At 46.0% G+C, this 16,930-nt stretch overlaps 1 protein-coding gene across 1 annotated transcript; it reads right to left on the minus strand.

The window, feature by feature from the left end:
• Positions 1–1,395: 1,395 nt before the first annotated feature.
• RARRES1 (retinoic acid receptor responder 1) lies at positions 1,396–13,108 on the minus strand. The gene is made up of 6 exons (XM_074878418.1): positions 12,839–13,108; positions 5,705–5,767; positions 3,498–3,672; positions 2,690–2,826; positions 1,959–2,021; positions 1,396–1,864 (listed from the first exon to the last, which is right to left on the minus strand). The coding sequence occupies exons 1-6, from the start codon at positions 13,058–13,060 to the stop codon at positions 1,706–1,708; spliced, it is 819 nt and encodes a 272-aa protein (XP_074734519.1). The 5' UTR covers positions 13,061–13,108; the 3' UTR covers positions 1,396–1,705.
• Between the last annotated feature and the right edge of the window lie 3,822 nt (positions 13,109–16,930).

Below are 16,930 nucleotides of genomic sequence, written 5' to 3' on the forward strand. Positions count from 1 at the left end.
CTGCCCGTGTCTCACAGAAGGGCTCCACACGTGGTTTTACAGCGTGAAGAATTCACTGGGAACCCGTCTGAACTGCCACCAAGAATTCTGCTTGAGTAAAAACTGTACAATTTTAGGTTCTGATCCACTGACTGAAGTCTTGGCCCTAACAAAGCTGGAGGAAATTTTGCCTTTGAATTCCAACAGGTTTGCTACTTGTCCAGAAGTTAATGTGCAGTTTCTTAATGGATGTGAGTCTGTGTTGCTCATTAGCACAATTAATCATTCTGATGTGCCAGAAGTGCCCGATCCTGTTGCCAGTCTGGAGAGCGGAGGCAAAACCAAGGTAAGGAAGCGAAACAGTGGTAAAGTAGAGCCCCAAAGTGCAAAATCCATACTATTTTCTTGGTTCAATTCTAAAAAAATATTTTCGTCACCAGTTTCTTACAGAAATGTTGCTGTTACAAGCTCTGATTTCATGCTTTGATGATGAGAATTTTCTTTTTTTACCAGCACAAAACACCAAGAGGATGTGAAATGCTGCTTCACTGAGTTTATTGTAATGCCTGTTCTGTGCTGCAACCAAAAGCTTCAGTCAGAAAAAGTATTTCAGACTCTAATACACTTGCGGAAAATGCCTGAATTTGGGGGGTTAACAAATCACCCAGCCTAAATATCCCCCAGTTAGAGCTTTGTGGTGAATTCTTCAATCATCGTTAGTGATTACAGATCTGGGAGAGCACGGTGTGCTGCGAGTTCCCAAGGACAGGGCTGTCCCAGAACCGTCACCTGGCTTCCTGAGGAAGGTGCACGCACTGGAAGGGGTTAATTCACCTGGTAGAAATCTTCTAATGGGCAAGAAAATGGCAGCCGGGGGCCAGTTTGGCACAATCTCAGGGACCAAAGGTGGGACGGCGGGTCTGCTGGGAACCGAGCAGAGGATTTGGGGTGAAGGGGGGAAAAGGTGTTCCTGGACACCCCAGTTGCTTGCAGGGTTCAGCGGCGGATGTGGGGAGACGAGAAAACATGTTTTCCTTCCATCGATAATATTTTCAGAGTTACCTTCACAAATAGGAGAAAAGAAGCTTCCTTTTGATGTCGGCTCACACTGCAAGGGACGGCGTCGGGACAGGGCCATGGTGACGCCGGTCACCGGCTTCTGTGGGGCCTTGTGAAGCTGGGTTGAATGAATGCTGGGGCAAAGCTGGAATTAACAAAGGGACGAAGCTGGAATTAATGAACGCTGGGGCGAAGCTGGAACAAGCGCTGGGGCCAGACGGCAGCAACATGAGAGAAAATGCAGCCTCGACCCTGCGTAATGGTGCTTGTTTTATTGGAGATGTAAGTTAAAAACCAGCATCTATGCATCCCAAAACATAGAGAAAAAGTTAGTAGACAAATAGAGCGACAGGTTAATACTTTTCTCAAGATTTTTATCCAAATATATTAACTTTGTTTACAAACAATGTTACTCTAAGTTAGTGACATAAAATCAACGTGCGTGTGCTTATCTGTGTATATATGTAGTAGCAAAGTTTTTAGGTAGAACTCCAGAAGGTGAGTCTTGCCATTTAAGAAATTACAGGAATTAATTTTGCAAGAGAACAGACTAGTGAAAGCATTCAAATTCACTGTTCGACTTGTACAGAAAAATTATCACAACTCCAGGTCTATTAACACAAGGATTTTCTCATTTAATACTTATACATAAAGCCGACAATCTCTCTTAAAAATTTGCTCCTTTTCCATGTAAAATCCCAGCAGCTGATCCAGATTCCATTCCCGATCCATCTTCGAGCCCCTGATTCTCCGAAGCACAGAAGTATTTCACTTTCAGAGGGTGACCCGGGAGCCAAGTGAGGCGCATGTGACATGAAATAATTTCCTGGAGAAGAGATTTAAAAATACACATCTTTTATGATCTTTATGCTGTTTCTCTGGGGATGAAAGGAGATACTAACACACGTGTGCTTTCTTACCTGTGTTGGAATTTCATGGAGTAGGACAGTGTAGTCAAACTCAATAAAATCATCTTTCCTTATCTGGGCATGGATCAAAGAGAAGAAAATGATCACGAACACAAGTTACATTGTTGAAGTTTAGAGCCTACTCTGCTTTACTTGACGGCGTTTAGGTCGTGCAGGGAGCGAGGCAGGTTTGGGATGGGGAGCACTTTCTGCGTCAGCCCTCTGACAGGAGAGTTTAACCCTCAGATAAATTGGAGAATCTTACCTGCCTATTAATCCCTCCTTTGGAAAAATGGCATTCGAAATAACTAGGGAGCACAAAGGGAATGCTGTCTGCCAATCCTGGGTGCCTGAGGGAAACAGAGCTCTGGGAACTGCTGCTGTGGTGCCAGAGCTGCTCCCCCAGCGTCTGCCAGGCACCACCCGACGCTGCCTCTGCATGTGGCAACGGGCACGAGGAGCGACTTGAACTGCAGGACCCTACGTTCAAATCTCCCGATTAAACCCCCAGAAGCAAACAGATCCACTCGCGCAAAGGAAAACCACATTTTGTCCAAATGAGTAACATTTTTCCACCAAACCCTGGATAAAATACCTGTCCAGAGGTGGAGATGCCCCACAAGGGGATGGGGAGAATCGCACCCACCGCAGAGAGCGGGAGCTGTGGGCGGCTGGTTTACTCTCTGCTGCTTGGTAAACTGTTAGGTTCTGTGACACAGAGGTGTAATTTCCACTTCGCTTACCCACTGCTTCACGGACTTCACTTGTGCCAGGAAGTAACCCAGGCTCTCTGTTGACTTTTCCCACATGATGTAACTGCTGCCAGCAACAGCCAAAGCCCATGCTGGCTCCAGGGCAGGTTCAATGTGGCCGTAGCTGTCTGCAAGGGGGAAAGAGAGTAACAGAAATATGATTAATTCTGGCTGTTCAGCAGAAAAATTATAATTCACAGAGCGCTTTTGCCTGGCAGAGCGACTGTTCCCCCCGACATCTTAGTCTTGAACGGGGAGGAGAATGATGCTAAACCTGCAGTCACGGTACAAGCGTGAAAGCGTGACAGAACGGAAATTGCCAAGAGAGACTATTCGCAGGGTCCCCCTGGGAGGTGAGAAACCCGCCATCCGCCATCCCTACCTGGCCGGGAGGAAAAGCGGGACCGGAGCGCTCCCTTTCCAGTATGGAAAAGTTCTGTTAGTCATCCCCTGGGAAGTTCCACCCACGCTGGGGGAGGTGTGTGGGTTAGGGGAGCTGTTATTACTTGAGGACATTTTGCATTTAGTTGAATATAAAATGGCACAGGCTTGTTTTTAAGTCCCAAACACCTTCACAACATAGTGTTGACCACCGTTGTTGCTAAACACAGCAGGGTTTTTTTTCTGCCCAAGAATCGCTGGTGAGGTGGAATTGTTTGGATAGTTAGCTCTATGGTTTAGGGTGCTACTGTAAATACATGTGTCTTTTTAAAATGTGTCTACATTTGCTTGTGTTCTTAACAGCGCCCAGGCTCTTTAAGATAAAATGAAATACAGTTGATTATTTGGAGGAATATACCTGGAATATTGTTCCCAATGATTGGTTTGGTTTGGTGCCTAATTTTTTGGTAAAGTCTGTTGTCCTCTTCCTGGATTTGTTTCTGGTCCTTGGTATGCATGCACTTGATGTTGACGACAGGCGGAAACTTTGTCCTCCGATACAGCACTGTAGCAAGGCAGCTCCCAGCATTTTCCTGTAAAGGTAGAATTTAAAAGTGTTATCTTTAAGCAAGATTTTATTTACCAGCAACATGTTCTTAAAAAAGCTCTTGGTATTAACAGGTGAAGTATGCATGTGGAGTACATATATGTCTTAGTGAGGTGCTTTGTATGAAGCTGTACAGGGGTCAAGGAAGTCTTTAGAAGGATATAATTTTTTTCCCAGAAAAGTGAATAGGTTAAAACCACAAGGCTAAAGTGATTTAACAGAAGTTTTTAATTAAAGTGCAGCAGAAATGCACTAAGTCATCTTGGAAATATGTTTGAGAGTTCTCAGGAAGTAACATTAATTGATAACAGGGACTTTTGTGGTACGATACGTCAGCCTTGAAACAAAAATAGTCTAATGCTCCATATTAAATTCTGAAAATAATCTGAATTTCATAAAATGCGCATGTAGTGGAAAAGCAGATGCTTACAGTAAAATTGCTAATGACAACTGTCTGACAGAATGAAGGGGGTTTATAATTAAAAAGAACGTGCAGCTGTCAACTCTTTATTCTCATTTTGGCGTGTGGACACAGCAGGAGCCCCGACTGGATAATGAGGACCACACTGTGACACTGGCTTTGCCCTGCTGCAGAGTTTCACTGGGGTGCTTGGTTGCCTGAGGTGAAACAAGGCCACCTCTTCAGGCGCTGAGCAAAGTGGGGAGCGCTGGTGTGCTGAGCCCCAGCACAGCAGAGGACTGGTGGAGGAGATACTCGGGTGACTTGGCTCTAGTAAGGCCTTTGACACCGTTTCCCAGAGCATTCTCCTGGCGAAACTGGCTGCTCGTGGCTTGGATGGGCACACACTTCGCTGAGTAAAAAAATGGTTGGATGGCTGGGCCCAAAGAGTTGTGGTGAATGGAGTTAAATCTGATTGGTGGCCGGTCATGAGTGGTGTCCCCTAGGGCCGGGTTTTGGGGCCACTCCTGTTTAACATCTTTATTGAGGATCTAAACGAGGGGATCGAGTGCACCCTCAGTCAGTTTGCAGACAACACCCAGCTGGGTGGGAGTTTTGATCTGCTCGAGGGTAGGGAGGCTCTGCAGAGAGATCTGGACAGGCTGGAGCGATGGGCTGAGGCCAACTGTAGGAGTTTCACTAAGGCCAAATGCCGGGTGCTGCACTTGGGCCACAACAACCCCCAGCAGGGCTACAGGCTTGGGGAGGAGTGGCTGGAGAGCTGCCAGTCAGAGAGGGACCTGGGAGTGTTGATTGATAATGAGCCAGCAGTGTGCCCAGGTGGCCAAGAAGGCCAATGGTATCCTGGCTTGTATCAGCAATAGTGTGGCCAGCAGGGACAGGGAAGGGATCTTACCCCTGTGCTCGGCACTGGTGAGGCCACCCCTCAATGACTGGGTTCAGTTTTGGGCCCCTCACTCCAAAAAGGCCATTGAATGACTCGAGTGTGTCCAGAGAAGGGCAACGGAGCTGGTGCAGGGTCTGGAGCACAGGTCTGATGGGGAGCGGCTGAGGGAACTGGGGGGGTTTAGTCTGGAGAAGAGGAGGCTGAGGGGAGACCTCATGGCCCTCTACAACTCCCTGAAAAGAGGGTGCAGAGAGGGGGGATGAGTCTCTTGAACCAAGGAACAAGCGACAGGACAAGAGGGAATGGCCTCAAGCTGTGCCAGGGCAGGGTCAGACTGGCTCTTAGGAAGTATTTCTTTGCAGAAGGGGTTGTTGGGCGTTGGAATGGGCTGCCCAGGGCAGGGGGGGAGTCCCCATCCCTGGAGGGGTTGAAGAGTCGGGTTGACCCAGCGCTGAGGGATCTGGTGGAGTTGGGAACGGTCAGGGTGAGGTTCATGGTTGGACTGGAGAATCTTCAAGGGCTTTTCCAACCGAGATGATTCTGTGGTTCTGTGGGTGACCCTAGGAGCAACCCGTGCCCCGTAGAAAGCAGGTAGAAGCATATTTCACCATTGTGAAAGCTCCATTTGCGACAGCACTAAAACATCTCCCATTTTGGAGATGTTGAGGTTCATTTAACACAGTGTTGGAATGTGGAGAACCATCAACTCACCCCGTTCTTGTAGTCTTCGGTTGTGAACTGCAGGTAGTACTTGTGACCGGAGTCGGGGATGCTCTGGAAGAGAGAAGGGTTCAGCTGTCAGTGTCACTGCATCCTTACGTACTGTAACTCGCCGAGGTGTGGCCATGAGCGCTGAGGGGGAAAACGGCAGGAAATGGCTACCTCGTGGCCTTGCTGCGTCAGGAAATCGGTCAGATGAGATGATCCTAGCAGCAGACACAAAGGGTCTTCACACCAGCAATAAATAAGCCTTAAATTAAGGGCTGTTTTAAAGCCTTTCCTCACAGAGATATGCAAGAAGAAAAACGCAGCTCAAAGTCCTTCACAGGACAGATTGATACTGAGTAACTTTAAAAATAATAAAACTACAAGGCAGTGTTCAGCTTCCAAGGAGGTATTTTTTGCACAGGTTATCAGAGTGCCCTTGAATAGATAAATGAATCAACTCTTGCTGACTGATTCACAACTGAACAGGAATTACACAGGCTAATTTAATCTTAGGGATGCTAACCTTTGTAGTTTTTTTTCTGCTGTGACTGGAAAAAGACTTAATTTTGCTACACAACATGTCAGAGCAGGATTCTGATCTGCCTGCTCTGTTTTGCCCTGAAAATACCAGTCATTAAGTTGCCCAATCAACTAACCAAGATGATGATTGTTAAGGAAAAATTAAAGAATACTCCTTGCTGATGGGAGGCAGCCAGTAGCCCAGAAGTACCTCTTGTAGCCCAAAACATCAGAAAAGCCTTAGAAATGTACACCTTTGAAATACGTTATTTTCTTGGATTTGTTTTTTTTTTGTTGTTGTTGTTTGGGTTTTTTTTCCTGTTTCTGACAGAAATGGTTTAGTTAACAAATTGTATTTCTGGTGCGGGATATGACAGACTGTCCTGGCCCCAAGCATGCCAGAACAGAAATTAGCTTTTAACGTTGGCCATGAAAAATACTGATTATCCTGAAACAAGATCAATGTCTCATTCAAAAGTGTAAGAGCAGAGCCTAGTAAAAAATATCTGCATTATCTGCTCTTTACTTCATTAGTCAGTCTCTTACTTTCCTACCAACTTTTACATTAATTTTTGAAATGTCTATATGTTTGACTTGGGGAGTCTGAGTAACAAACAGTGTAGAAAACTTTATTCAACTAATTCCTTGTACAATGACATTATGTGTCATTTAACTGTTTGGTATGTTTCCAAGCCTTTCCTTTGCTGAAATCAGTCAAAAATAAATGCAAGAAAATAAGTCTTTCTGTATGCTAAACTGTGATTTATCAGACAAGCTTTCTGATATACAAGCCAGGTCACTTCCATGCCTGAAAGTTTATTCCTTTTGCATATTTAATGGTTTAATAAGGGGCATTCTCCCTTGTCATAAACCTCTTTTTAAACCTGGTTTAACAAGAGGCATTCTCCCTTCTCAAGCCTCTTCTTGCTTCTGTCTGCTGCTAGTGGAGGATATATAGTTACACAGGCTGTCTTTGCGCGGCACGTGTGATGTAGTGTGTAGAAATTGTATTTTACTGGAGAACAAGCTGCCTTCTAAAGTGTACATAAGTCAAATTACTGTATTCCAGCAACAGCATTGATTTGTCAGTCTTACTTGTTTTTTAAATCAATACTCTTCAGATAAACAGGAGGAGAATTCTGGCTATTTGCATAATTTTGAAGATTAGAACCCAAAGCAAACATGCATGTTTTATTTATCTAAACCTGGGCCTTTGTGTTCCCATCACACTTTCTTTCAGGAAGCTATTAATAGCGTAATGTCAGCAAAGTTTCCCTCCCAGGGCAAGGCCATCAGCCCTGCACCTGCATTTAGTATGTACACAGGGTTACATGCTGCAGATAAGAGCAGAAATCAGTTTAGTCACTTGTTCTACTTTTATAAAAGCCCCTCTTGAAGCTTTACAATCAGGCAAGTCTGGAGCTGGACCCAGATCAACCACGAAGGGGATGGAGGAAAGGGAGAAATGATGAGGTCAGACCTTTATCATCTCTTCTCTGCTTCCTCATTCCCACCTCTCCTGTCCCCATTTTGTGTATTGGCTAAAACCTTGTCCTCAAAATGATAGAGATTATGACATGAGCAGACACTCTTAGCATAGCAAAATGGTAAAAACTAGCTTTCTGGAATGCAGGTTTACAAAAGAATCAGTAACTTGTGCTGAAAGAAGAGTCTAATCTCTCGTGATAATCACTGCAGTTAAGTCTTAAGTTTCTAATTATTGTAAAGCTACCCAAGAGGTGTTATCACTGTTGCTTCTCACATTCTTCATTTGATCAAGTAAGGGTATTTTTTAAGCGCACTGACCTAGGCTTATTCCTTTTCCTGGCGTCAGTACCACAGATGAGAGAACCTGCAAGAGTGGGCAGGACTACACCGCTCCTGAAGCAGGAGAGACTCGGCTCTGAGTTGGCTGGTGACAGCGGAGGGGGTTTCCTGCTGAACCTTCTCCTCGAGGGGCAGAGCGCAGCAGCCTGGCTGCACACGCCCCATCACATCAGGGTCTTAGTAACAGAAGCTTTTTTGGAGTTAAGCTGGATCTTTTCTGTCCAGCACATTGGGTCATTTAAAATATATTCAACTATTCTTCCAATATTATTTTTCTTGCATTGGTGTCACCTGTTGTGCTAAAGAAAAAAATCATTTTTAGAGCTGTGATAACTTTGAGAATAGTAATCAGATTCTGACAAAACATCTCAGCAGTTTCACTGCATTTCCTTGATACCAAGCACTAATGAAGGAAACAAAATCGGTTGGAACTTTTTATAAACTAATTATTCAGCTTCTGATTCCTCTCAATAGAAGGGCTGTAGGAAAGCTTCCTGACAAATGACCTGGTACATACTTGCTTTAAATACATAATTCTGTGCTGATGTGGGTTTTGAAGTGGATATTGTCTCTTCATTTGCAACAACTCCCCCACAGCAGTACCACTCGCCTAGAACACTTCTGAGTGGTGCTGCACAGCTAAAACACATACTAGTCTGGGTATGTCTACCAGAGGGCTGCTCTGACCTTACCGGGGAGAGGGAGAAGGTACGTTTGGCATGAAACAATTTTAACTTTTACAAAAGTATTTCTAGTTTCTAAGAAAAACATTTATTTTCACTGTTACTTTCCACTGCCATCCCAAAGTGCATCACTATAAGCCATCGCAGAGTGTGAGTTAAAGAAGAGCTCAGGAGTATTTGACGTCACACAGTGATGGCGGGCTGATAAGCAGCCAAAGATAGAAGTGTCCAAAAGAGAAGAAAACAAGTGAGTAATTCATTTTTCCACTGAATATCTGGGTCATGGGATTGTTTTATTTCCGGGCTCAAAATCAATGCAACTTTCATGACAGAGTTTTAATACTATAAAGGCCAGAAGAGCTGTTTAAGAGTAGTTTCATTCCAGGTCCCAAAGGAGGTGGTTTTGCAATTGGTTTACACTGCTCAGACTCCTCACTGGCACGGAAACGCACAATCCCTCTCTCACCCCTTGCTCAGGTTTCTGTGTGTTCTCCCACCAGCATTTCTTCTCCAGGACCAGTTTGCGGTCTCTGGACCAGCGCGCTGACCCGATCGCTGAGCACGGAGATGTTGGCACTGCTGGAGAGGAGTACAAGAGGTGTTTGGTGGGATTCCCCCCTCGCAGCCCTGCCACAGTCCCTGCAAGACAACCCAGGTGGCCTGGGGCTTCCGTGCTGGAGACGTGGGTGAGCCCTCGGGCTGCGCCAGGTGGGAGGGAAAAACCAGCAGAGATGGGTATTTTCTCGACCTCTCTAGCTTGCCCTAGACAATTTACCTACCCTGCCACTGATTTTACCTTTCCCACCCTAACATGGGGTCCTGGCTCTTGGAAATAAGTAGAAATCTTTTAATTGACTTCTAATATTAGGACCATAGCTCTGGTATTGCACTGTTTTCTGTCACGGTGAGCTTGTGAAGTGAAACATCCATTTGTAAAATTGTATTTTGTAGCCCAATTTAAGCAAATGTTGCAGTTTAGTCAAGAGATTACCTAGCTTTACCTTTACACTTCTCCTGGTTCACTGCTTAGTTAGGATTTCCAGGACAGCTCGGTATGGAAGACTGCTACGTCAGTGCTGTGAAAGTTTCTCTCTTGAATTCTAGGATCTTCAGCTGGCACACACTAATGCTTCTCAAAAATGTATTTTAAAGTGCAGCTGTCAACAATTCCATAAGATGCATGCTGCTGTCTCCTAGAAGATACTCACTTAAGAAAAAACCCACATGAATGAGAAGGGACAACAAAAAGAAAACTGCAGCCAATGGCAAGGTAGGAATTATTACATGTTTGGTGTATCCCTGCTGTTTGTTGCTGGGAGAGAAAAGCACTGAAGTCTCATTTTACCTGAACTTGAAAAATCCTTCACATTTAAGAGTTACTGTACCGGTGACTGTCTCCAGTCCTGTTTCTGATTACCACAGTTTCATTGGCTAGTGGGCTAATAATGTTAGTTTTAAAATACAGTGCTCTTGATTAAATTCCATGATAAAATTATCCTATTTTTACTAGATCCAGTAATATACTAACCAATAGGAAACTAGCCTTCTTAAAAAAAAAATTAAAAAACAAGCAAACAAAAAAACCCCAAAGCCCCCAACATTTCTGTCTCTTGCATTCACATAATATAGCACATTCCTTCCAGGAAATTCTTTTCATTTTTCACAGTGGAGGACAGGAAAGAAGGAAGTCACCACGTCTAGTACATTTCTCCTCTTGTTTTCACAGAGTGTGCAAAGAAAAAGGGGAAATAAAGTGCAGAAAGTGGTTACAGTGTGCTCCTACAGCATTGAGTACTGTGAGGAAATAATGAAGCATTTCACTTCTCTATAATGAACCAATTTTTTTCTTTCCTATATTAAAAGGCAGGTGGCTGATAGTGGGTAGAAAAAATCCCTTTCCCTCCCCGCAACCAGAACTACCTCACAACTAGTCAGTTACACTGGGGTTGGAAAGAGGATCTGCACCAACCCTGTACTTCTGATATGTCTCTACTAGACCAGTAGCTTCCAGTAGCACACGCTGCTCCCAGAGGCCACACTGCTGTGCTTTAAAAGAGGCACAGGCATTTGTATATGTAAATATATATGTATGTGCACTACCCAATAAAGTGCCCAGTAAATACAGAAGGAGCACTTGCAGGTTTCGAGAGAAGTATCAAATACCAATTTTTGTCATGGGTGTCTGCAGCAATTTCACAGGAAGAATGAAATGCCCGACTAGCACATCCGTGAGCAGCACCTGTCACACTATATGTGTACTGTTGTGTTGGGAATGATGATGATAAGTGAGATAACCTAAAGGGTATGGTCTCAGATAAATCTAGAGCAGGACATCGTGCTTACCTTCCCAAACAGGCAGCATGACCGATGCCATCTTTCAGCCTTGTGTTACACAAAGTAATACTCAAATTCGGAATGGTTAGGCAGTAGTTTGTGTTCTGTCAAATTTAACTGGAAATTATACTGGCCTGGTAAATATTGTGTGCAACGCAGACTTGAAATTGTTTTGGAACCACAGTCAGCTGGGATGTATGTGAAAGATCGAGGCTCAAGTTCAGTGCTCTAAGGACTGCAACAATCCATCCTAAGCCACTTTAGGCTGGCTTGGAACTTCTTTCTTGAAAGGGAAAATTTTACACTACACCATCTTATTCTCAATTTTAGGAGTGAGGGTGAACAAGCCGTGCAGATGCTGAAGGAGAAAAGTTAATATCTCCTTTTCAGATGCCAGAGCCAGAATCCAGTCATGCATTTGGGACTTCAGACTGGGAATCCAAAACCACCAGCCCTCGCTTTTGGGAGCTGCCCAGCACTAGCCTGGAGAGAAAGACCAGATGAGAGGGCTGGTTTTTAAATCTCATCCACTGCGATAGCTTAGACCCTCCTCAGCTCTCCAGGAAGGTAGTGCTTTCCTTCCAGGATCTACAGCCTTGGACAAATGTTCCCCCAAAATTTTTGCCTGTTTTCTTACTTTCAGAAACTGAGTAAGCTGTAAAAAAAAAAAACCCAAACCCATGGCCAGAGGAAGAGAAGGGCTGCACGGCACGGTGCTCATGGGCAGTGGCCCTGCTCGTTGGGGCACAGGATGTAGGTACACTGGGCCTACCCTGGGCATTGCTCTGAGCATCCTTGACAAGCTCTTGGTGATGTGGAAGCTCTGCCCCTGTAGCTGCTCCTATCTAGGACTCCCACCTCTTTCTGTCACCTCAATTTGACATGTTTTTCTGGAAGAGAAAGGCAGGTTTTCTGATGGGAGCTGCACTGCCTTTTAGTTGAAACTCTTGGTCTCCAGAGGTAGAAAGCCAAAGTCCTTTCTGTCCCTACTCACACAAAGTAGATGGTCGCTCCAGAAGCGATTCTGCTAAAAATGTTTCCCTATCAAACTCTTTTCTTTCCATCACGTGCCTGCCATGTGCCTCGGTTCCCTCTTTCTCTCATCTGCGCTATGCTGCTTTTGATTGCAGGACAGGGCACTCAGAGCAACCTCAACCACCCTACGGGGCACTGGGCTTGGATTTGGGTGCTGTTTAAATCATGACTTTTCGAGGTGGATCCCCACTGCCTTCTGAGGGGACCTGAGTGCCCCGAGCCCCCTGAGGGAAGGGGCGGCGGGACAGCAGCTCCCTGAGGGGACCCAGGTGCCTGAGGGAAGGGGTGGCAGGACAACGGCTCCCTGAGGGGACCCGGGTGCCCCGAATTCCCTGAGGGAAGGGGGGGTGGGACAGCAGCTCCCTGAGGGGAACTGGGTGCCCTGAGCTCCCTGAGGGAAGAGGCGGCTGGACAGCAGCTCTCTGAGGGGACGTGGGTGCCCCGAATTCCCTGAGGGAAGGGGCAGCGGGACAGCAGCTCCCTGAGGGAGGCGGGAAGGTGCCCGGCGCCCAGCGCGGGGCCGCCCTAACGTCAGGGCGGCTCAGCCCCGCACCGCTGCCCCACTCTTTTATTATAATAATTATTATTTTATTATAATAATTATTGTAGACTGTACTTTTCTCAGCGTCGTTTTAAAGACCGCGGCTGGGGAGTTTCACCCCTCACCAGCGGTGCGCTCCTCCGGAGCCGCAGCCACCCCGCTTCCCCTCCCCGTCCTGCCCCGCCGGCTTCCCCCTACCTTCAGCGTGGCCTTGCGGACCTGCCCCAGCTCCTTCAGCGCCCCGGGGGAGCCCGCCTGGAAGTTGAGGTAGTGCAGTGCCACCCGCGCCGCCCCCGCGGCCAAACGGCCGCTGGGGTTCAGCTCCCGCTCCGCGCCCGGCGCCGCGGCCGCCGGCGACAGCAGCGCGCTGAGGAGGAGGAGGAGGAAGGCGGCGGGCGGCGCGGCGCTGAGCCCCTGCATGGTGCTGAGAGGCGACGAGCGACCGGGGTGGCTCCGCACTGAGGCGGGCTCCGCCGAGGGCCGGTACTAATAGCGGGGGGCCCAGCCCGCTACCTCCCGCCCTCCCTCCCTCCGCCCGCTGTCAGTGTCGGGAAGCGCTCGGGGAAACTCCTGGCTCTTCGGCTACTCCCCTTCCCCTCATCCCTCCCACCTGCCTCGGCGGGGCCGGGGGAGTCTTGAGAGGAGCCGGAGGGTTTGAGGGGGGGCTGGGGGCTGTCTGAGGGGACCCGGGACCCGGCTGTCTGACAGCCCCCTCGTCCAGGAGAGGTGCCTATGTGAGGTGGGAGACTGTGCTTCGAGACAGATGTGCGATTATAATAACACATATCAGAAGAAATGCAGGTATTTATGTGGAAACCCCCACTTATTTCCTTCTTAGTGTTGCAACAACTCAAGACTTCCTAAAACTTGAGGCCCCTCAGCTCCCCTCAGACAGCCCCCAGCCCTCTCATCCAGGAGAGGAGCCTATGTGAGGTGAGAGACTGCTGCTCCAAGACAGATGTGCAATCATAATAACATATCCGAACAAATACAGGTAATTATGTGGAAAAAAACGACTTAATTCCTTCTCAGTGTTACTACTCAATGCTTCCAAAACTTAAACAAGCTTGCTCAGAGAGAGACACAGTTTCCCTGAGATACAGCTGAAATATTCCAAAAATTGCATACAAGGAGCAGAAGGAAGCATTCCTCCCTGAAATAAATCACACTAAGCAAAGTTTTTTGGAACCTGTATGGTCATATCTCTTCTAGTGTGAAGAAAATGAACTGAGACAGCAGCCCAGCAGCCAGATTCCCTTAAGATGATTTTTAGGATACAGTTGGCCCTCTGCCTTGCTACTCCTGGAAGCATCTCTTTCGGAAAGACTGAATGTGGTTTAACGTAAAAGACTGCAGTACTTCCTGGGTTAAAAAATGCTGTTTTTTTAATGACCTAGTCTATTAACATCTGAGCAGATGGGTATTAATATGCACAGCTGGGAATCTATTTTTATGCTTCTGCATGTGTATTGGGGCATACTTCAGGGCTGGGATGTCAAAGAAGTAAATCAGAACTCTGGTTAAAGACTCAAACCGCCTCTCATGGAGCATTAAGTTGCCTTTATTACTGTAATGCTTTTCATAGAACTTGAAATTCAGTATTTCTGAGGTTTTCCTAAGCGAGGGAGAGAATTATTACAATAAAGGTATAATAACATTCTTTTTTAGACCGTTGTCTGTGCCACCCAACTCATTTAATTGCCCTGACTTTGTTGGTGATTATGATTTTCCTTCCTGAAATATTTTCAATAAGTAATAGTTTTTATCTTCATATTCTCTGGCATGCTGTTTTCTTTCTTTACATTGGGGTAGCAGATGCAAAGGTAGTTCCTCTCTTTTTTCCTTTCCTTCCCTTCCCAGAAACCCCGTGCTGTTTCTGTTTTGTCCCTTCTGCAGCTTCCTTTATTCCTTTTTGTCACTTGTTAACAAATTGTTACCAATTCTGAAGTATCACAAGAGAAATGGGCCGTGTTTTGAGTGAAAATGTAAGATGAAGACAGCCGTTCCAGGGCAGGCCAAGAGCTCATCTAGCCCAATCTCCTTTGACAGCACCTTCGCTTTGCAAAGACTGTAAGGAAGAGGCAAGGATAGGCGGTGCTTCCCAGGAGTACTCTCCCATCTTCCCACCACTTCTGGCTCTGTGATTTCCTGAGATGGTAGAGGTATTTTCTGGGCAGTTAGTAACCTTCAGCAGATCTCTCTTCCTCAAACTAGTCCAGTTTCCCCAAGGCGCAGGCCAGGCTCTGAACACTACTTAATTTCATCTTTATTTTTGCTGATTAATGGTTGTTTTTCTGTAATACGCTATGACTGGTTCCAGACAAAAATGCAAACGTGTTCTTTTCCCATCTCTTTCTTTGACGTTGTTTAGCTTTCCGTCTGCATCCTCAGAGAGTCTGTGTAACCCGTGTGACAGCTGGCTCCAGGACTTGTATTAAGAAAGAAAATAAAATAATTTGTTCTGTCATACCAGTCATACTAGAAGATGGTAAAGTTTTGGTAAATTCAATTTCAGTAAGTTCAGCATCCAAGAGAAAATGTGGAGCTAAGCAGTTTGGGGTTTTTTTGCCTTCAGTCTTAACTGACACTGCCAATAACTTATGCAGCAACTTAAGTTTATCTAATTTAGGGACCAAACTTTCCATCTGCACCTGAGTTATAGCCCATATAGAAAGGTTAACTTTAGATTAATTTGACAGCTCTCCCAGTTTTACAATGCGCTGCTTTAGTTAACGTATCTGGAGTCACACAGCTGCTTATTAGAGGGTAACGGCATTTTTCATATATTTTTATGAGGAAGTGTTTATAACATTTTGCAGAGGGAGCAGGCTAATATTTTCCTTATTGGGACACTGGCCATGTTTGTCTCTAATATTTTCTGTTTAGCTGGAAGAAACCAAGATCCAGTCTTTTCTCATTTATTCTCGCCACGATGACAGCTCCGATGTTACTGTTAAAATGAAATACAAAGCGTGATTCTCCTTAGCTGACACTGGAGGGGTTTGAGCAGCGCCGATCATTTCCTGATGCAACCAGTTCGCTTCACGCACTTCATTTCTGACAGCAGTGCTCTGGAGCGGCTGAGGATGTCGTGGGAGCAGGGGAGGCACAGGCCACGGAAGGGCAAGCAGCGAGGTGAAGCAGGGATCGCTGATGAGGAAAGCTCTGGCGCAGGATGTGTAGCAGAGGGTGAGGAGGGAGGAGGCGAGGGGCCAGCTTCTCCGACTCATGACATGGGTCTACTCATGTTCTGCAGCTCTCCCTGTTCAAGGAAAGGAGTAAAACCACCCTGCACAGAAGTTTCACGCTCACAGTTTTGATGCCTCAGGTTTTGTGGGAGCTCAAATGAGAGGTAAGACTTTAAAAAGAGGTAAGAGCTTGTAGATCTGGCTCTTTGTTGCTCGTACTGGAAAAGCGTGCAAACCCGTGATGCCTGAGCTGCCAGGCTTTGACCCCATCCGTAACTTTCGATGTACTTCCTTTTCCCTCGTATGTTCTCCTCCTTTTCCTGCTTTCTCAGTCAGCATCGCTGTCAGTGATGTGGTTGTTTCCTTCCTCCCGAGTGCAACAAAGAGGTTGTGAGTAACTGAGACCCGAGGGTCAGTATGACAAGGACAGAGGACCTGTATCACAAAGCAGGGTCAAAAAAGAATTTCCATGGCAGTTTCCTAAATTGCTGCAGAGATTATGTTGCTATAATTTGCTGTTGATCAAACATGACTCTGAATTTACAAAGCATTTCGACTTGGGAAAATAAAAGCTCAACTGCTGAACAGGTCCAGGTCAGGGCTGGGGGGATGTTCCTAAATATGTACAAACACAGGCATTTGCTGCTTCCGCAACATTTAGAAAATGTATTTATTTTAAGCCCTGATTTTATGGGGCCCTTAAAAGCTGCAAGTGCATACTCTAACAGCCAGGCCTCAAGCTCGACTCTGCTTATGTGCTTCAGACTTTTTGGTGACAGTGAAAATGAAGCTCTACAGCATGTACCATCTGAACAAAGGGAACCAGAGTGAGTGATCTAACTTGAAGTGACACATATATTCTGGTTAGCTAGAATGAGATGCATGTAGGTTTTGTCCTTCCAGAATATCTTTTTACCTCTCATTCCAGTTAAGTCGGTCCAGACTCAAAGAGGACGGTGCTGGTGGTACATGTTAATAAGCCTCTCTCACTCTTCCTTTCTCTGTTCTCCTTTAGCAAACTGTACGTCGTGGCAAATTTCCCAATGTTAAGATTGTGCGGTGGTTTGCATCACGCTTATGTCACATCTGACTTGGACCCTTT

Source organism: Strix uralensis, chromosome 9 (assembly GCF_047716275.1).
Source record: "Strix uralensis isolate ZFMK-TIS-50842 chromosome 9, bStrUra1, whole genome shotgun sequence".
Lineage (NCBI taxonomy): Eukaryota > Metazoa > Chordata > Aves > Strigiformes > Strigidae > Strix > Strix uralensis.

Coding starts and splice junctions, on each gene's coding strand:
- RARRES1 (XM_074878418.1), bottom strand. CDS start 13,060: ATGCAGGGGCTCAGCGCCGCGCCGCCCGCCGCCTTCCTCCTCCTCCTC. Junction 2,022..2,689: donor TGAAGTCCGTGAAGCAGTGG/GTAAGCGAAGTG, acceptor ATCCATGCCCAG/ATAAGGAAAGATGATTTTAT. Junction 1,865..1,958: donor TCCATGAAATTCCAACACAG/GTAAGAAAGCAC, acceptor TCTCTTCTCCAG/GAAATTATTTCATGTCACAT.